The sequence below is a fragment of the Patiria miniata genome, unplaced genomic scaffold (assembly GCF_015706575.1).
Source record: "Patiria miniata isolate m_02_andy unplaced genomic scaffold, ASM1570657v1 HiC_scaffold_10, whole genome shotgun sequence".
NCBI classification, from domain to species: domain Eukaryota; kingdom Metazoa; phylum Echinodermata; class Asteroidea; order Valvatida; family Asterinidae; genus Patiria; species Patiria miniata.
The window spans coordinates 2337466-2359023 of NW_024037048.1; the positions used below are offsets into that span (position 1 = coordinate 2337466).

At 40.8% G+C, this 21558-nt stretch overlaps 1 protein-coding gene and 1 long non-coding RNA gene across 2 annotated transcripts; both read left to right on the plus strand.

Annotated features, from left to right (window-relative positions):
• Positions 1–12391: 12391 nt before the first annotated feature.
• On the plus strand, positions 12392–18835 carry LOC119740069. The gene is made up of 3 exons (XM_038215274.1): positions 12392–13052; positions 13221–17609; positions 18830–18835. Exons 2-3 carry the CDS (start codon positions 13545–13547, stop codon positions 18833–18835), a joined length of 4071 nt encoding a protein of 1356 aa, XP_038071202.1. The 5' UTR covers positions 12392–13052; positions 13221–13544.
• Positions 18836–19163: 328 nt separating this feature from the next.
• Positions 19164–19879, plus strand: LOC119735293. The gene is made up of 2 exons (XR_005272151.1): positions 19164–19249; positions 19540–19879. It is a non-coding gene; the product is annotated as an uncharacterized LOC119735293 (long non-coding RNA).
• Positions 19880–21558: the final 1679 nt, after the last annotated feature.

Sequence of the window (21558 nt, forward strand, 5' to 3'; positions counted from 1 at the left end):
AAATTTCCAATTCACTTCGGCAGAGTTCAGATGCAGTCCGTATACCGGTACCTTAACAACAACACAGCCCACTGGCATTCCCTTGGGAATTCACCTGGAAATACATAATTTAACGAGTCTATTTTAAACAGTGATAAGAAGTATCCGCTCACTCTTTAAAATTCACTATTGTCTTAGCGTAAAGAGGCAAAATTATTCCCATTATCCATGGAGTAAATTTCATTCGTTGGATGGGAAAAAAACTTTCAACTTGCGCTTTCCTAGGCATGGTGGTTGCCTAGTTTATTGTACCACAGGTAAAATACACATATTGCACACAGACTAGACGTGCAGGTTGCCCAAGTAGTATTAAATACAAGTATGTTTATTTAGTTGTCGCGATTGGTAACCGACACTCAAGGCGTGTATTTAAGACAAGATGAATCTTCCACCCATTTGCACGACCCACTGACTTGTATACTTTTAGTCAATACACTGGTCCCCATGCATATGGTGCTCTGATAGACGTACATGCATACACAATACACGGTACATTAGTAGGGGGAGGGGCGGGTACCAGACTTTACCCTTCCAATATATCTCCCTCTCTCCCAATATATCTTTCCTCTCTCCCAATATATCTCCTCTCCCAATATATCTCTCTCCCAATATGTATCTCCTCTCTCTGTCTCGGCCCCAGACCAAAACCGGGCCCAATAGACCATTCAATTATGCGCGTTTTCGGCAGCACTGTATGTTTGTCACAAGGTGGCGCTCTTCAAATCCGCCATTGCTGGGACGCATTTTTGTCAAATTTTGTGCACAGATGCATTGGCGAAAGTAAATTTTTGAGGTATTTCCGTTTATAATTAAGCTCATTTCCAGATTTCAAGTAAACCAAATTAAAGGCAAAGAGGAAATGAGTTTGGGAAATTCAGGAACAGTTTGTGCGGTGGTGGGCTGCAAAAATAGCAGCAAAAAGCTGTCTGAGTGGAAAACGTCGGTGTGCGATCTGCACTCTCCAAAATCTCATCGTGAATGTTCCTGTGTGCAACCATGGCAGCTACACAGATTTCCCGCCGGCAGTGACTGTGAGTTGTGGTCCTTCAGCAGCCGTAATAATTGGATTAAAAACAGCCAACTAAAAATAGCATGGCGAGTATGCACACCTTTTAAAATTACCTGATAAACTGACAAGTCAAGTGTAGTTTAACTTTATTACTTATTAGGCCTTATTAATAAAAGACTAGCCAGACAGTGCTCTGGAGTGCTCAGAAACGTGCAAAAACTAAATGAGGCCAACTTTACTCACAGTTTTGCCAGCAAATTTCTCCAAAAATTCCACTGGGGCAAAGAAAATGTCCTCAGTCATTGTCAGTATTTCACCAACCAAGTTTGCAGACTCAATTCAATTTTTAAAGGAGACTTTTCTTCAATATTTTGCACATGAGAGGGAAGTCAAGTGATTTCAAAATTGGGCTAAAGACTAAACTGATACAAGTCCAACCATGGTCCAACTATTTGAAAAGACTAACCTCTTCATTCAGTGTCAATAGTCTGGTGGCTTGACTATGGAGAAATGTGTAGTAAATTGAGACTAGTTCCTGCTTCATGCCACATGTCTCTTAAATTCTTTTTGCATGGTTGATTGATGCAGTACTGAAGCTGTGTTGGACTGATTGTTTTAGGTGCCAGTCTATTTTCTTGTTTTGCATGTTTTCAATACCTAAAGTTTTGGGACTCTCATCAGTACACAGTATTGAAAGTCCCAAATTTTCGGACTAAAGACTATCATGCCTATGCATTGCCAGGTAACGGTAGGTGATGTAGGCTTAATGCCCTGATGGTAATTCTAATCTTAGCCCCAAAAATGTGGCCAATTTAGTATTTACTGGACTACCTCCGTAAAGATAGGCCACACTTGGAAGTTGGAACATGTACCTGAAAATGTAGAACTTTGTCAAGTTTTTGTCATGTTTGTTTTCACATTTAGACTTAAGGCCCTATTGTTTTGTAGCCTATTGATCAGGACATGTTACTTGTTCTATGGTGTATGTCACTGCAGAAAACAATTAACGATGTCTGTGTATGGAATTAATCCAAACTACGTGTATGTGATCTTTAGCCCCTATCACCTGTGGAAAAAGTATTGATTTTTTTTTCAATCTGACAATCTGCATAATGTCTTGTAAGTCGATTTCCAGTTTGGAAGTGTGCTTACACATGTTGTGGTGTACATTCTTTCATATTACAAGGGAAATTGATCCAGAAATGCCTGGATATCTACTTTTCACGTAGGCTATTGAAGAAGTGTGGTTTACTTTTTTTGCAAAATTCCCCCCCCAAAAAAAAAATTTCCAATAAATTGTTTAATAGCCTGCAAAATAAAAAACAGCACTCTCCCTTTTTTGAAGTGTTTGGTGATGAACGGAGGAGGGACAGTAACCTGCAGTGCTGCCCAAAGCCAATATATCTGACCAAATAAATAAGTTTGTTTAGGTTTAGTTTTATATTTATTCATTTTTTTTATTTTTCAGACTTGCTCAATCTACTTTCAGGATGGAAAACCATCAAAGAATATGTCACTAAGGATTTGGAATACTATTATTAGTACCTACCCGCCAACCAAGTTTTAATGACTTTTATGACGATCAGACATTGCCTTATTTGGAGAAAAAAAATCATGTTTTTGATAACATCATGATGACGTCACAAATTTTTCAATTTTTTTTGCATATACATTGTATCTATGGCCTACCAAACCTAATACGAAAAGAATTTTGAATGTAGCATGTTTGTTCAGGAGATATGGAGATGAGATGAAAACAAAATGAAAAATCAATAAAAATCCACATGATGACGTCCTCGTGACTTCACTTCAAATTTCATCTTAAACACATCCTGCTATGTCAACTGTACATACCAAGTTTCATTCAAATCAGCCTTAGTTCTCTAGACATAGGCCCTTGAAAAATGCACTTTTATGATTTACGTGATGACGTCATCATGATTCGCCATGCATTTTCAGATGGTGGTCTTAGTGTGTGCCAGATTTGAAGTCAGTCGGATGTGGAAAAGAATTTTGAATGTAGCATGTTTTGTTCAGGAGATATGGAGATGAGTTGAAGATAAAAGGAAAAATCAATAAAAATCCACATGATGACGTCATCGTGACGTCACTTCAACTTTTATCTGTAACACATCCAGCTATGTCTACCGTACATGCCAAGTTTTATTCAAATCGGCTTTAGTTAAGTTAAGTCTCTAGATATATAGGCCCTTGAACCCTTTTACATGATGACATCATCATGATTCTGCATGCATCTTCAGATGATGGTCTAAGTGTGTGCCAGGTTTGAAGAACAAAAACAAGTCCCTAATGGTAAATGACTCGGCTCGACTTGAGTCACTGCAAGCAAATGACTTAACTCTACTGGAGTCACTCACTAGATGACTTGACTCGACTCAAGCGAAGGCTAAGATTCGACTGACGGAATTTTTTTTACGTTCACAGCACTTGTCATATAAAACACATACCTGTTACAGACTCCCACCTCATGGTTTTAGAATGCACAAAATACTATCCAGGACTGGATTTTAAACACATTTTCCAATTTGTTGTTTCATCATGTGCTTTGGGCCATTATTTTTGTTTAAGCTCTTGAATTCAAACGCCAGCTGAATTATGCGCTCCTTTTATATATTTTGGTATATAGTGTTCAAAAATTCCTGACTTGAATTGACTTGAGCTAAATATTTGACTCGACTCTACTACACACTGAGAGTTGACTCAACCTTCTTGACCAAATGACTCGACTTAAGTCACAAAAATCAGTGACACTCTGGAAACGTGTTATTCTATGGAAAACGGAGTAGAAGAAGAACAAAAACAAAAAACAAAACAAAACTAGATTTATGTTTGTGGACAAACACAGGGCTGTTTCGGCATTTTTTTGTGACGTGTGACATTTAATTTTCAAGTATAAGTTCCATCAAGGAAGGATGTGTATATGACGTCATACATGTATGTCACGTGATGACGTCATCATGACTTCAAGTTAAGACATCCCGGTCTAGGTACATACCAACTTTCAACCCAATCGGACCTGTAGTTCTGGAGATATAGCATAATCTGTCAGATCTAGCCGAATTCTGCTAGGGAAATGGTCACAATAGAAAAATTGCATATAATGTTACGTCACGTGACTCGTGATGACGTCATTATGACGTCAATATTCGGGGCACAACTTCAGATGCTGGTCTAAGTGTGTGCCGAGTATAAGGTCAATTGGATTGATTTTAGTGCCAAAAGTGCCTTCCACTGTAAAAACGTGTGCAAATGCTATGGGGAATGGCTGAAAAAGAAGAGAAAAAAACTAGACATATGTTTGTGGACAAACATAGGGCTGTTTCGGAATTATGTTACAGACTGATAGGTAATGCAGGTGTAGTAAAAAGAAAATGCAAATGTAGATTTATAGGCTGTAGAAAATGCAGCTTTAATGTGAGTGAGATGTCATGTCAAGACGTCATCATGATGTCAGTTGGATTTATGTATACAACATGGCGGCTTAGGTTCATACCAAGCTACAACCAAATTGGATAGTATTGTGCTGCAGACAGACCATATAATAGAATAATGGCCATTTAATGTTACGTAAAACTCGTGCAATTGTAGCAGGTCTTCATTCAAGGTTTCTCCCCAGTTATAAATTGTAAAGAGTTTCCTTGTAGTGATTTATTTTATTCATTACCCCTCGAAGCCGGCGATGCGGGCTTAGTTCGTATTAATGTGCTCAATTATAAGTGTATAGGGGTGTTTACAAAATAAAGGAAACTGAGAGCAATCTAAGATGGCATTGGCGGAAGTCAACAAAAGGCGAAATGCCAAAGATCAGTATATAAAATAACAGCGTTGCTGTTGAAACCCCTCAGCCAGAGTCAAGTTATCATCCAGAAACCATTAACCTTTAACTCAACGTGGTGACCTTGACCTTTGGCCTTTGACCCCAGAACCAGTCCCAACATGCCTGTACCAATGGGAAACCCCCTACCGAAGTTAGACACCAACATTTCATTTCTAACTCAAGTTATCATTCGGAACCATTTACATTGAACTCACCACGGTGACCTTGACCTTTGACCTTTTGACCCCCAAACCAATCCCAACTTGCCTGTACCCAAGGGCAAACCCCTACCTCAGCCAGACACCAAAATCTCATTTCTAACTCAAGTTATCATCCGGAAACCATTTACCTTTAACTCACCATGCTGACCTTGACCTTTGACCTTTTGACCCCAAAACCAATCCCAACTTGCCTTCTCCCAAGGGGAACCCTCTTCCAAAGTTAGACACCAAAATTGCATTTCTAACTCAAGTTATCATCCGGAAACCATTTACCTTTAACTCACAATGGTGACCTTGACCTTTGACCTTTTGACCCCAAAACCAATCCCAACTTGCCTACTCCCAAGGGCAACCCTCTACCAAAGTTAGACACCAAAATCGCATTTCTAACTCAAGTTATCATCCGGAAACCATTTACATTTAACTCACCACGGTGACCTTGACCTTTGACCTTTTGACCCCAAAACCAATCCCAACTTGCCTACTCCCAAGGGCAACCCCCTATCAAAGTTAGACACCAAAATCTCATTTCTAACTCAAGTTATCATCCGGAAACCATTTACCTTTATCTCACCATGCTGACCTTGACCTTTGACCTTTTGACCCCAAAACCAATCCCAACTTGCCTACTCCCAAGGGCAACCCTCTACCAAAGTTAGACACCAAAATCTCATTTCTAACTCAATTTATCATCCTGAAACCATTTACATTTAACTCACCACGGTGACCTTGACCTTTGACCTTTTGACCCCAAAACCAATCCCAACTTGCCTACTCCCAAGGGCAACCCCCTATCAAAGTTAGACACCAAAATCTCATTTCTAACTCAAGTTATCATCCGGAAACCATTTACCTTTATCTCACCATGCTGACCTTGACCTTTGACCTTTTGACCCCAAAACCAATCCCAACTTGCCTACTCCCAAGGGCAACCCTCTACCAAAGTTAGACACCAAAATCTCATTTCTAACTCAAGTTATCATCCGGAAACCATTTACATTTAACTCACCACGGTGACCTTGACCTTTGACCTTTTGACCTCAAAACCAATCCCAACTTGCCTACTCCCAAGGGCAACCCCCTACCGAAGTTACAACCCCAAACAACATTTCTAACTCAAGTTATCATCCGGAAACTAAGCTGCCCGGACGGACGGACGGACGGACGGACGGACAGACATACATACATCCGGACGGACGGACGCCCTAGGCGATGACAATACCCCTCGAGCCTCTCGGCTGAGGGGTAAAAACCAATGCAATCACATGTGTCTGAAGCATGCACTGGAAGGGGATGTTTTGGCAGTATTACCCACCGTATTTGGAAACAGTTTAATTTTCTCCACATGCCACACGACGTCATAAAAATGCGATTTTTCAAAATACATATAAGGAAAGGTCTGACTGTCATGAAACTTAGTGGGTATGTAAATAATGGTACTAGTATACAAAGTTTAAAGTGACGTCCTCAAACATGTCATGAATGAAGTTTCTTTCTTGAATTCTATGTAATCATGGGAGATACAGTGATAGTTGACATTTGACTTTTTATTCATGATTGATGAATCTGGAGGATTTTTTAAGGGGTGGTCATGTCCACGAACCATTTATTCCATTACGAAGTGACGGGTGCGCATTACGGTCATGGAGTACAGTTGTTAAAAACAAATAATAGCCCAGATTTGCCATGATGAACGTTTATGATGAGTAAAGTGATAGTGCGCCCTCCACGTTGTAAAATTTGTGGTTTCATTCGCCAGGAAACGGATGAGTGTAGTTAATGTCCTCTGTGCACTACAAAATTGACATGAATATGTTCTTCAATTATATCGAAAGAGTACTTGAAGTTTTTGTCAGTCCAGTTACATCACATAATATAGTCAAGTCCAAGAACCATTCCGTTGCCAATTGACTGATGCGCATAATGGTCACAAACGAACTTTGTTGCAAAAAAGAGAAGGAATACTTGCTACACAGATTCTTAGGAATATGTTCAATCGAATGACAGCGCAAAAAAAATAAGATTTCTCTTTCCTTCTCATAGTAATTCTCGGCTAAAGTTCAGAACTACTCAGTAAGATATCAGTGTTGTATAGGAAAAGACTTGTGGAAAATCCCACTGCAGAAAAACTGCACCTTTAAATACGTAACATAGGGCTTTTCGGCATTATGATTTTTTATTATACGTCCCTGACTATGCGCATGCATGAACATAAAATCTGTCAAAGTTAGCCGAAAATCGGCTAAAACGGTCACTGTACTGTGATGTGGACAGGATTTGACCTCGGCAACACGTGCTCTGCAGGCTGACTGACATACGATGTACATGTATGTGCATAAGTACGTGTATGTCATATAGACGTTCTGCGCATGTTTTAGAGCAGAGGTATTGTCAACCTGAAGTTTTAAGCGTGCGCAGGGCATGTCCGAGTTCGCTTATTGCCTCGAAGCTTTGAAATGTTTTAGACCTACCCTTAAATCGACAATTAAAGTAAAAACTAACATAAAAACTGCCATGGTTGATTTTTCAGGAATTTTCAAATGAAAAAGGGTCTTTTTATTATAACTTCTGGTCTGATGACGTCATTCGCCTAAAACTTCGCACAAGTCTTAAGTGAGTCAAGGTCATCATATACACCAATATTTAGGCAATTCCGACAAACTTCGCTACAGACATCTATTCAAATACACTTGAGAATATGCTAGAGAGAATACAAGGATTTTGGGGGACAATTAATTTGCTTTGCCCCCGCTACCAAAAAAATCCTGGGTGGGCCCAATGAGTGGCAAATTAAGTGCTTTGCCCAAAGGCACACGCACCACAACCCCAGGGCGAAATAACAAGAACTATTTTATTTCATACACTTCTCTTTTTTTCGCCATAACTGATTGCAATGGTACCTCACCAGTTTAGTTTCAACAGAACGTACAATGTAGCCGCGAACCAATCTTTCGTTGGCTCAGAGCCAACTTTTTATTACGCCCTGCAAAAACAAGAAAGCCACAATAAAAAACATGTATTTTTAGATGATAAGCATATGGTACATAAACTCCAGGGACTCAGAGGCTCTGTCAAATTCCAAATTGAAGTCTACCGACACTGCTTATGTTTTTGAGTAGTCATAATGTGAACCCAAAAAAAGTGGATCACGTCTCCCATATTAGGCAGCTTTTTTTCTGCTTCTATTACTTTGACTGGATGGCTGGCTTTAAAAAAATTGTCTTCACAAATTAATATTTATGAGTAGAAACGAGGAAGAACAAAAGACAAATGGACAATAATTGCAGCCTCTCATTTCCAACAAGCCTCCTTCTACAGTATCAGATTAAGAGGGGGCGGTTGCAATTCCCTCTGCCGTTCAGCAGCTGCCTAATTTTATAAACTATTAAAATGGGACCAAAAAATAACAGAGCAAACTTTTATTATGCCCTGCAAAAACAAGAAAGCCACAATAAAAAACATGTATTTTTAGATGATAAGCATATGGTACATAAACTCCAGGGACTCAGAGGCTCTGTCAAATTCCAAATTGAAGTCTACCGACACTGCTTATGTTTTTGAGTAGTCATAATGTGAACCCAAAAAAAGTGGATCACGTCTCCCATATTAGGCAGCTTTTTTTCTGCTTCTATTACTTTGACTGGATGGCTGGCTTTAAAAAAATTGTCTTCACAAATTAATATTTATGAGTAGAAACGAGGAAGAACAAAAGACAAATGGACAATAATTGCAGCCTCTCATTTCCAACAAGCCTCCTTCTACAGTATCAGATTAAGAGGGGGCGGTTGCAATTCCCTCTGCCGTTCAGCAGCTGCCTAATTTTATAAACTATTAAAATGGGACCAAAAAATAACAGAGCAAACTTTTATTATGCCCTGCAAAAACAAGAAAGCCACAATAAAAAACATGTATTTTTAGATGATAAGCATATGGTACATAAACTCCAGGGACTCAGAGGCTCTGTCAAATTCCAAATTGAAGTCTACCGACACTGCTTATGTTTTTGAGTAGTCATAATGTGAACCCAAAAAAAGTGGATCACGTCTCCCATATTAGGCAGCTTTTTTTCTGCTTCTATTACTTTGACTGGATGGCTGGCTTTAAAAAAATTGTCTTCACAAATTAATATTTATGAGTAGAAACGAGGAAGAACAAAAGACAAATGGACAATAATTGCAGCCTCTCATTTCCAACAAGCCTCCTTCTACAGTATCAGATTAAGAGGGGGCGGTTGCAATTCCCTCTGCCGTTCAGCAGCTGCCTAATTTTATAAACTATTAAAATGGGACCAAAAAATAACAGAGCAAACTTTTATTATGCCCTGCAAAAACAAGAAAGCCACAATAAACAAGTCAGGTGTGTTTACAAACACAAATGCCCTGCAACCGTGACTGTTTCCATGACATAACACCACTCTAACATCAAATTACATGTACCTTGGTCAAATGGAACGTTCATTGACAGCATTAGTGTCTTCTGTAGGTTTTATATGAATTAATCCCTAATCCCTATGATCTCAGAATAAATAAAAGATTTCTATTGTTTTAGCAACTGTGACCTTGACCCTTGACCTTTCGACCCCCAATGCGATAGGCTCCTTAGGATTGCCAAGGACAATCCACAAACCAAATTTGAAATTCATATGTAAAGTATATCTCAAGTTATCGCGCTGACAAAATTTCTTTTGTTTTTGCCACTGTGACCTTGACCCTTGACCTTTTGGCCCCAAATGCAAAAGGCTTCTTAGGATTGCCAAGGACAATCCACAAACCAAATTTGAAGTTCATATGTAAAGTATATCTCAAGTTATCGCGCTGACAAAATTTCTTTTGTTTTTGCCACTGTGACCTTGACCCTTGACCTTTTGGCCCCCAATGCAAAAGGCTTCTTACAATTACCAAGGACAATCCACAAACCAAATTTGAAGTTTATATGTAAAGTATTTCTCAAGTTATCGCGCTGACAAAATTTCTATTGTTTCAGCCACTGTGACCTTGACCCTTGACCTTTCGGCCCCAAATGCAAAAGGCTTCTAAGGATTACCAAGGACAATCCACAAACCAAATTTGAAGTTCATATGTTAAGTATTTCTCAAGTTATCGCGCTGACAAAATTTCTATTGTTTCAGCCACTGTGACCTTGACCCTTGACCTTTCGACCCCCAATGCGATAGGCTCCTTAGGATTGCCAAGGACAATCCACAAACCAAATTTGAAATTCATATGTAAAGTATATCTCAAGTTATCGCGCTGACAAAATTTCTTTTGTTTTTGCCACTGTGACCTTGACCCTTGACCTTTTGGCCCCAAATGCAAAAGGCTTCTTAGGATTGCCAAGGACAATCCACAAACCAAATTTGAAGTTCATATGTAAAGTATATCTCAAGTTATCGCGCTGACAAAATTTCTTTTGTTTTAGTCACTGTGACCTTGACCCTTGACCTTTTGGCCCCAAATGCAAAAGGCTTCTTACAATTACCAAGGACAATCCACAAACCAAATTTGAAGTTTATATGTAAAGTATTTCTCAAGTTATCGCGCTGACAAAATTTCTATTGTTTCAGCCACTGTGACCTTGACCCTTGACCTTTCGGCCCCAAATGCAAAAGGCTTCTAAGGATTACCAAGGACAATCCACAAACCAAATTTGAAGTTCATATGTTAAGTATTTCTCAAGTTATCGCGCTGACAAAATTTCTATTGTTTCAGCCACTGTGACCTTGACCCTTGACCTTTCGGCCCCAAATGCAAAAGGCTTCTTAGGATTACCAAGGACAATCCACAAACCAAATTTGAAGTTCATATGTTAAGTATTTCTCAAGTGATCGCGCTGACAAGATTTGTCCGGACACACACACCCACACACCCACCCACACACCCACCCCTACTTGTTTCACATGACTAGTGTGGACTTTTCATTGCTTTCGTGTAGTTAAAGGGAATATACAACATTTGCAAACATCGAAAAACAAAACTACCAAGTTTTTGCGAAATACCTTAATAGGATGTTGGTAAATGACAGTCTAAAGCATCCTGTAAAATTATGGCACCTGGTATACTGTCATTTTCAAGAAAAGTGGTATTTTTGTATCAATTTCCAACGCTGATCGGCCGATCAGCGTTGGAAACAACTGGCTTTTTTTCAAATACCGGCCCCAATTGACCATTGCACTTGTTTGCAATCGATTACAAACCTATGAACGGGTACGAGCCAGCTAGACTGGTTCCCTGACCTTACAATTCCCCAATGTATGTAAACTGCTCTGTTTCTTCTTATATGGAGTCAGGGAACCAGACTACAGGAAAATGATCGTTTTTCTTGGTTTTTATAGCATTTTCAAACCCAAAACCTTCAAAAAGTTAGTGCATCTATATTTGCTTCATATTTCCAACCCCCCAATTCCATCCATTTCTGAAAATTACAGCAAAAGCAAATGATGTATATTCCCTTTAAGAAAAACCAGTGAAAAAACTCATTTTTCTCAAACTGTGAAAACTCTTTCAACCCAATTTTTTTTCTATGATTCCCTTTAGTGTTTCTCTTCATTCTGCTACAGATAAACCTAACCCAAAAATGCCTCTAAACCTGTTTTCCAGAAATGGGGAAACACTGTGTGGACGTGGGGTAAGTCCACACAACGTCGGTGCTACCTACATTATGTGGACGTCTTTTGTTCGGAAGTCCACACTGCGTATGTAAGACAAACTCACCCACCCACACACCCACCCACCCACCCACCCACCCACCCACCCACGGAAGGACAAGGCGGAAACAGTATGCCCCTTCGGCTTCGCCGCGGGGCATAAAAACATGTATTTTTAGATGATAAGCATATGGTACATAAACTCCAGGGACTCAGAGGCTCTGTCAAATTCCAAATTGAAGTCTACCGACACTGCTTATGTTTTTGAGTAGTCATAATGTGAACAAAAAAAAAGTGGATCACGTCTCCCATATTAGGCAGCTTTTTTTCTGCTTCTATTACTTTGACTGGATGGCTGGCTTTAAAAAAATTGTCTTCACAAATTAATATTTATGAGTAGAAACGAGGAAGAACAAAAGACAAATGGACAATAATTGCAGCCTCTCATTTCCAACAAGCCTCCTTCTACAGTATCAGATTAAGAGGGGGCGGTTGCAATTCCCTCTGCCGTTCAGCAGCTGCCTAATTTTATAAACTATTAAAATGGGACCAAAAAATAACAGAGCAAACTTTTATTATGCCCTGCAAAAACCAAAAAGCCACAAAATATTTATTTTTTTTTGAAAATAAGCATTGTTATCGTCGCCGATAAGTTTTCTTCACCACCGCTCAGTTTTGTATGATTAGCATAGAATGTCAGGTCATATTTCTTTATTCTCTTATATATATTATTATTCATCAACTAGCTTACGTAGAATTTTAAGGTCATAGGGCGTTTGTCAGCCAATAGTATGTGTCAGAAATCCTCACGTGTGCTCGCTCTATATTTAGTCTGGATAATTCCGGTTTCGCGCCAGTCTTCGTCAGGCCACCGAAAGCTGCGAAGACTGTAAGTTTTCGTCCTCATTTTTGTGCTTTATTTATAATTATTTGGGGGATTTTACATTTGTTATATAGTACCATATTTTGTGTGTGCCTGTACATTGTGTATTTACCTGTGTATTCTGGCTTATTTGACTTTATATCGGTGTATTTGTTTGCAAACGTATTGTTCACGTAGGCACAAAAAATGTACATGTGCGCGTGCTTGCACGCGTGTTTTGGTTTACCAGTTACGATATTGATGGTAAATAATGTAATTCAGCGCTGTTATCTGTCAACTTATGCTTGTATTTACAGCACCAGAATGCCGCTGTGAACCCAGAAAACTCCTGTGAACCCAGAAAACCCCTGTGAACCTGCATAGATATCTGATACCCATCCATTGTGTGTAGCGACGGGTGTTAGCCCCGCATACGATTTGTGAGTTGTATTTTAATCCAGTCGTTTATAACTGTAAACTTCATTAAGATCTGGAACTGTATGAACGCTGTGCTCCAACTAATTGTCTTGTTTATTGTAAACATATTGTATTATTGTCCTTATTGTTTCCGTGTAATTTTATGTATTTATTTGTAATTTATGTTTCAGTTTCACCTGCCTATTTTACGGGCTGAGTAATAAAACGAAGGGGAAAACATCCTGGTGTCACCTCGTCAATTTTCTTCGGTGTCACTCATACACACGGTGACAGTGAAAAAATCGTACATCCCAGTCAGAACTACTGTCGTCCCAGCATCACATCGGTTTATCCTCGTCGTCGTCGTCGTCGCCTCTGGACTTGGGTTGGTCATCGCTTCTCTTTTCTACCGGACATCGCAGCACATCGTAGTCTACACTGCTCAGCCTACCACCGTCGTCGAGACCTTGTCCTGCCGTTCTCACCCTACAGGAAGCTGAGGAGACCCTTGCATCATGTCGACGTTGGCAGAGCTCAAGACAGCCAGGACTTCTGCTAAGAGAGCCGTGACCAAGCAAGTCAATAAGATAAGACAGTGTATAGCCGAAGACAACTTAAGTGACATTGATGATAATGTTGTAAAACTTAAAGATCTGTTTAAGGAATTTACGGCTGTCCATGATGAGTATCATGCAATGCTTATTGATGATGATGACGTTGACGCTAGCGAAACATACTTTTACAAGGAACAGGACGTATACATATCCGTCCTTCACTCGACTAAGGATGTAAAGATTGGAGTTGATCATGATAATGATTCAAGTACGCCCAAGTCAGGTACATGTGGGGATTTATCTCGTGAAAAATTCTTGGGTTTGTTGAATTTGCCTAAGGTTGAGTTGCAAGTATTTGATGGCAATCCTCTGCATTATCATCAATTCCTCAGAGCATTTGAAGTCAATGTTGATAAAGTATGCGATGACAGTGACCTCAAATTAGCTAGGCTCATGCAATACACATCTGGTTCTGCTAAAGAAGCTATAAGAGGTTGTCAGTTGATTGGAGGACCCAGCGGTTACTCCCAGGCACGTTCTATCTTAGATAGTCGTTTCGGAAACGAACACCTTGTCACAGAACGTCTGATTAAGGAGCTGAAAGTTGGTAAGCAACTAAGATCCCCACAGGAAATCCAACAGCTAGCGGATGACATGAAATGTACCTTACTCACACTTACCCAGTTAGGTACTCTGGATGAGGTTAAGTCACAATCATTCATCCTTGATGTGGTGAGCAGATTGCCAAATTATGTTCAGTTGAGGTGGAAGAAATCTGCCTTGAAGTCCAAGAAAGACAGTCAATCCTACCCGGAGTTCAAAGACCTTGTAGATTTCGTGGGCAAGATCGCCAATGAGGTTAACGATCCTGTGTATGGTAGCATGCATCCCAAGCGCTTTGATAGACACAAGAGTACCAGTCAGGGTGTCTCACTAAATTCTTGTGTGTCAACTCAGTCTCAGTCGGGGTCTAGTTCAAAGTCAGGTTCACCCAAGAATGTCAAGTCATATGCTAAACCTGAACCACCATGTGTGTTATGTACCCGACCTCATCGCTTGTGGCATTGTGATAAGTTCAAGCAAATGATTCCTAGGGAGAGATTGAATATTGTTACTGTACACAAGCTTTGTCATAATTGTCTCCTTGCCTCTCACACTACAGATAATTGTGGTAAACGTTCAGTTTGTGGCGTAAAGGGTTGCGGCAGAAAACACACAATGTACATTCATTGCCCTGATATCGCTCCACCTGAAACAAAGGTGTCTAATGTAAGTTACCACGAAGATAAGGAGACCCACATGCCGATAGTACAAGTTACTGTTAACAGTTCACGCAAGGTCCTAGCCTTGTTGGATAGTGGGTCGAGTAATTCATTTTGCTCCAAGGGTTTGGTACACAGTTTGGGTTTGCAGGGAAGACCTTTAGAATTCCAGCTCAGTACATTAAACAAGTCGGGTGTTCACCAATCCAAAATTGTTGATCTATCGATTGGGTCGGAAAGCGGAGAGACTATGCAAATGAATGGTGTTTGTGTTGTTGATAGCATACCTGTGAAGAGTACACCTGTAGATGTTTCTCTGTATGCTCATTTTGACGGTGTCGGTCTGATACCCGCTTACGATCATGATAACATGCTTGTTGATTTGCTTATCGGTCAGGATAACGCAGAAGCTCTTGTGCCACTGGAGGTCAGACGTGGAAGGTCTGGACAACCATTTGCAGTTCGTACCTTGTTTGGATGGTGCGTGAATGGGCAGTCACCGGTCAGCAGAGTCAGTCGTAAGGTAGTCTCAAATTTTGTGTCTTGTCTACCTGCCGAGGATGTCTCCAAGCTGTGGAAGATTGAAAATGAGGGTTTAGAGTGTTCTTCATGGTCGCAGGAAGATAAGTCTGTGATAAAGCTGTGGGACCAGGAACATCGGAAGATTGATGGGCACTACGAACTTCCCATACCCTGGAGAGACAGAGCAGAGTCCTTACCGAACAACTTCGTCGTGGCCAAGTCCAGACTGGATTCTCTAGACAAGCGGCTGGTTGCGGGTGGTCTTTATCCGAAGTACAGTGCAGAGATCGACAAGCTACTGTGTAAGGGTTATGCCGAGAGGATTCCCCCAGATGAGATGACGGGTGAGAGGATTTGGTATCTTCCACACCATGCAGTGATAACCGACAAGAAGCCTGACAAGCTCAGAGTTGTTTACGATTGTGCTAGCAAATTCAGGGGAAAGTCACTCAACGACCGTTGTCTGCAGGGTCCTGATCTTGTCAACAAGCTATTGCCGGTTTTGTTACGCTTCAGACAACACAGCATAGCTATTCAGGCAGACATCGAAGCCATGTACAACCAGGTGAAGATACCACCCCAAGACAGAGATGCACTTAGGTTTTTGTGGTACAGAGATGGTCACTTGGAATACTACAGAATGACTTCCCACTTGTTTGGGGGTGTTTGGTGCGCTTCAAGTTCGACCTACGCCCTCAGTCGCACGGTCATTGATACTCCAGATGTTAGTCCCTTGGTCAGATATACAGTGGACAAGTCATTTTATGTTGATGACTGTCTTAGTTCGGTGGCTTCGAAGAATGATGCAGAGACTGTTATCAGGGAAACTCCGAGGGTCCTGAGTAATGGCGGATTCAGTTTGAAGAAGTTTGTCGTCAATGATGAAGAATTGTTGAGTGAAGTGTCTGAAGATTGCGTTGCCGAGGGAGTTCGTACATTGGGTCCTGTGTGTGAGAGTCGAGCTCTGGGTATAAAGTGGAAGATTTCCACAGATGAGTTCTTCTTTGAAGTCGGCTGTGACAAACAGAGTCCTATCACCAGAAAGAAGATGTTGAGTGCCGTGGCATCCATATTCGACCCTCTCGGTCTACTAGGTCCTGTAGTGCTTACCGGTAAACTCCTGTTCCAGAAAGCTACAGCCGACAAATTGTCTTGGGATGAAACAGTTCCAGCACAGCTTGAAAATGCCTGGTATGCCTGGGTCCGGTCATGCCATGCCATGAAGCAGTTGAACATACCCCGGTGTGTCAAACCACGTGAATTTGATGATGCTTGGATTGAACTTCATCATTTTTCGGATGCTAGTTCCAGGGCGTATGGCTGCTGCAGTTATATCAGATGTGTCAACAAATATGGGGGGGTTCATGTTCAGCTGCTTCTCAGTAAAAGCAGAGTTGCCCCTTTGAAGATGTGCACCATACTGCGCTTGGAATTGCAGGCTGCAGTCGTGGCTGCTAAGGTAGACGCGTTGTTGAGACACGAGTTGGATCTTGACATCACCAGTTCATATTTCTGGACTGATTCAGAGATTGTCCTTAAATACATCAATAATGACAGCAGGAGGTTTCATGTGTTTGTTGGGAATAGAGTTAGCCTCATCAGAGAGTTGACTAATCCAGATCAGTGGCACCATATCGACGGCAAGTCTAATCCAGCTGATCTTGTGACGAGACCACAGTCGTGCTTGAAGTCAGATGACAAATGGTTCCATGGTCCAGATATTCTGCACAAGTATAAGCACGATTGGGATGCAGGTGAGAAGGAACCAGTAGACTTAGACGATGATGATCCGGAGGTCCGTGAATCTTCGTCAGTCACAGCTTTTGGTGCCGTTGCCACTGAACACCTGGATGACGCTCCTCGAGTTAGCGTATGTCATGCAAACCAGGTTGTAGAGAATGACCCGCTAGACAAGATAATGCATCACTACTCCTCTTGGTATAGGATGAAACGAGCCCTAGCATGGTGGTTGAGATTCATGGAGTTTCTGAAGAAGCGCGAGCCTGCAGGTCAACTAACCGTCAAAGAGATCCATCATGCAGGGGAGATTCTTGTCCGCAAGGCTCAATCGCAGTCATTTGCTTCGGAGATTGGTAGATTGGAGAAGGGGACATTTGTGAAAGCTTCGAGTTCCATGAGAGTGTTGAATCCTTACCTAGACGATCAAGGTTTGCTGAGAATGAATGGCCGGGTGAAGGGAGACAATAAGGTTAAGAACCCACTCATCATCTCGGGAAATCATGTAATTGCAATGTCAATTGTGAACGACGTACATGGTGTCGCTCATGTGGGTGTAGAGTGGGTATTGAGTATGGTCAGGAGAGAATTCTGGATTACTAGGGGGAGACCCCTTATCAAGAAGGTTATTAGGGCCTGTGTAACATGTAAGCGCCTCTATTCTAAACCACGTCAACAGCTCATGGCTGATTTACCAGAAGAGCGTGTAGAGGCCGGTAAACCACCATTTTCGCACGTCGGAATTGATGTGTTTGGACCATTTTATGTTAAGTATGGCAGATCAGAAGTAAAACGCTATGGTTGTTTGTTTACATGTTTTTGTACTAGAGCCATCCACATTGAAAAGTTGGATACCATGGACACAGAGTCGTTTCTCAATTGTCTTAGACGTTTTATTGCCCGTCGGGGCCACCCAGAGATCATTTATTCAGATAACGGTACCAATTTTGTCGGTGGTGTAGCTGAGTTGAAAGGTAGTATGAAAGAGCTTTCCCAGAAGATTCTCGATGCATATGCAGTACAGCAAAGTATCGTGTGGCGTTTTAATCCTCCCAAAGCTTCCCACATGGGGGGAGTTTGGGAACGTTTAATTGGTGTAGTTAAGAGAGTCATGGTTGCTGTACTCCCTAGAACAGTCAGATTAACTGATGAAATTCTGGAGACTGTATTTTGTGAAGTAGAGGCCATTGTTAATGGACGACCATTGACTAAGTTGAATGATGATCCCAGAGATCCATCGCCTATCACACCTAATCATATCCTGCTCTTGAGAAACAGTTCCAGCCACCCGCCTGGTATGTTTAGTCATGAGCACCTCCGTAGTCGCTGGAGGCATGTTCAGCATTTAGCTAATCAATTTTGGAGAACATGGCTAAGATTTTACCTGCCAGAGTTGCAAAAGAGATCCAAGTGGGTGAATCCTACTAAAAATCTTGCCGTGGGTGACCTTGTGTTACTTTCTGAAGAGAATACCCCCAGAAATTTGTGGCCACTTGCTCTTGTTAAAGAGATTACTCATGGTAGAGATGGTTTAGTTAGATCAATTAGGTTGAAGACCCGTGCCACAGAGCTTGTGCGACCAGTCACCAAGGTGATTTTGTTGGAAGGCTGTAAGGCGTCTTAAACTGTCCATTGATTGCCTCCATATGTCTATTCAGTATGATTGTCAGATTTTGAAGACATAGTTGACCAAGTCATACCTTTGATTATCGATTCATGTTATAGATGTGATTATAACTGTATAAGATCGTTGTTTGCATCTACTAGTTACATGCAGTAGTTTATGTGTTGTTGCCTAATATTTACTATGATTGTATAAGTCTATGGTCATGGTGTATATGGTTAATTTCAATATTTTCAAGTTTTGAATGGATGTTCAAAAAGGGGGAGTGTTATCGTCGCCGATAAGTTTTCTTCACCACCGCTCAGTTTTGTATGATTAGCATAGAATGTCAGGTCATATTTCTTTATTCTCTTATATATATTATTATTCATCAACTAGCTTATGTAGAATTTTAAGGTCATAGGGCGTTTGTCAGCCAATAGTATGTGTCAGAAATCCTCACGTGTGCTCGCTCTATATTTAGTCTGGATAATTCCGGTTTCGCGCCAGTCTTCGTCAGGCCACCGAAAGCTGCGAAGACTGTAAGTTTTCGTCCTCATTTTTGTGCTTTATTTATAATTATTTGGGGGATTTTACATTTGTTATATAGTACCATATTTTGTGTGTGCCTGTACATTGTGTATTTACCTGTGTATTCTGGCTTATTTGACTTTATATCGGTGTATTTGTTTGCAAACGTATTGTTCACGTAGGCACAAAAAATGTACATGTGCGCGTGCTTGCACGCGTGTTTTGGTTTACCAGTTACGATATTGATGGTAAATAATGTAATTCAGCGCTGTTATCTGTCAACTTATGCTTGTATTTACAGCACCAGAATGCCGCTGTGAACCCAGAAAACTCCTGTGAACCCAGAAAACCCCTGTGAACCTGCATAGATATCTGATACCCATCCATTGTGTGTAGCGACGGGTGTTAGCCCCGCATACGATTTGTGAGTTGTATTTTAATCCAGTCGTTTATAACTGTAAACTTCATTAAGATCTGGAACTGTATGAACGCTGTGCTCCAACTAATTGTCTTGTTTATTGTAAACATATTGTATTATTGTCCTTATTGTTTCCGTGTAATTTTATGTATTTATTTGTAATTTATGTTTCAGTTTCACCTGCCTATTTTACGGGCTGAGTAATAAAACGAAGGGGAAAACATCCTGGTGTCACCTCGTCAATTTTCTTCGGTGTCACTCATACACACGGTGACAAGCATATTCTATTGCTTATGCAGAAAATTAAGATTCGTACAGTCTAGCCACGAACCGTTCTTTCGATAATTCAGAATATAATTTTATTACGTCTGTGCAAAGACAAAACAGCCATAATTTTGTGTATTTTTAGATGACAGGCATGTGTTATAATAACTCCAAGGACTTTAGAGGATCCGTCAATCTCCAAATTGAAGTTTGACGTTTTTATTTTCGGGTAGCCATGTGCAGCACCAGAAATTCGCTTCAAAAGTTAGATTATGTCTTCCATATTATTTGCCGAGGCAGCAACCAACTTCCAATTGAGCAAGCAGTGATCAAACTCCTTTTTTGTGCCGTAGTGTGGTTAGGGTTTGTGACTCATGATCAGAGGGTCAGGGGTTCGAATACAGCTGCTGGCCATTATGTTGTGTCCTAGGGCAGACTTCATCCACACTTGCCTCTCTCCAACCAGGAGTATAAATGGGTGCCGGCATAAGCTGTGGAGTAACCTGCGATGGACTAGCATCCCATCCAGGGGGAATAGAAATATTCTCTGAAACCGGAGATAAATGCCGGCGCTGCCCATGGCCCAATGGGCCACACTTGCTCCTGACAGACTTTACTATTTAATTACTACTTTTTATCATCAAAAAAGTGGTGGGTAAATGCCCCCATGCCCACCCTCGAAAAAAGATAAATTGAGAATATGCTGGCAAAAGTACAGGTATTTGGTTTTTTTTGGGGGGGGGGGGCGAAATGTGCATTACCCCCCTCTAGAAAAAATCCTGGCGACGCCCATGGCATTCGACGTGGCAGTCCCTGGCGGGTAGGTGTGTGTGTGTGTGTTCCATAATTATGTGAATAATAATCTTAAGTCTTTATTCCCGAACAACAAAGTTTACCGTACAGAGGAGCCAGTTGATTGGCCAAGATCCATTGATCACGCCCCTTCGTTTTAGCGAAGACGACGACCGTCATGACGAGCTGTCACGAACCGTCATGACTAACCGTCCAAAACGAAAGAACGCTTCTTACACCCACATCTGATGACCTCAAGTAGTGATGGTGGTGCTGGCGGTTTGTCCGTTTGTATGGGAAGATTATTATACGGCAAAGGTACCCAGGACTAACATAATGATGAAATCAATGTAAAAGGACAAATTGTTATTTAAAGTACCCCAAAAAGCAATGTAGGACAAGAGTTATGGCAAAATCAATATGAAAATCATGGTTTGAGTGGCCATTTTGAATTTATGCAAATTAGGCATATTTCCACCACTTGGATTTTTTGGACTTTTTTTAGGGGCCTTATAGAAATGCACTGTGGTGTGATATTTATGTATAAATAACTGAACTTGGATTATCAGGAAAATTCAATTGTGACATGTCCACACATGACAGCCATAATTTTAACTTTAATTTATGCAAATTAATATAATGCATTTATGCAAATTATTATACGGCATATGGCGAATTTGGGAAACATGGGGATCTTGAAAGTTACGTAGGACTAGAATAATTATGAAATCAATGTAAACGGACTACAATTGTCGTTTTAAGTACCTGAAAAAGCTATTGAGTATAAGAAATATGACCAAATCAATGTGAAAGTCCTAAAATTTTCGGCCATTTTGGATTTATGCA

Bases quoted from the DNA above. Each gene is read 5' to 3' on its own strand.
- LOC119740069 (XM_038215274.1), top strand. From the start codon at position 13,545: ATGTCGACGTTGGCAGAGCTCAAGACAGCCAGGACTTCTGCTAAGAGA.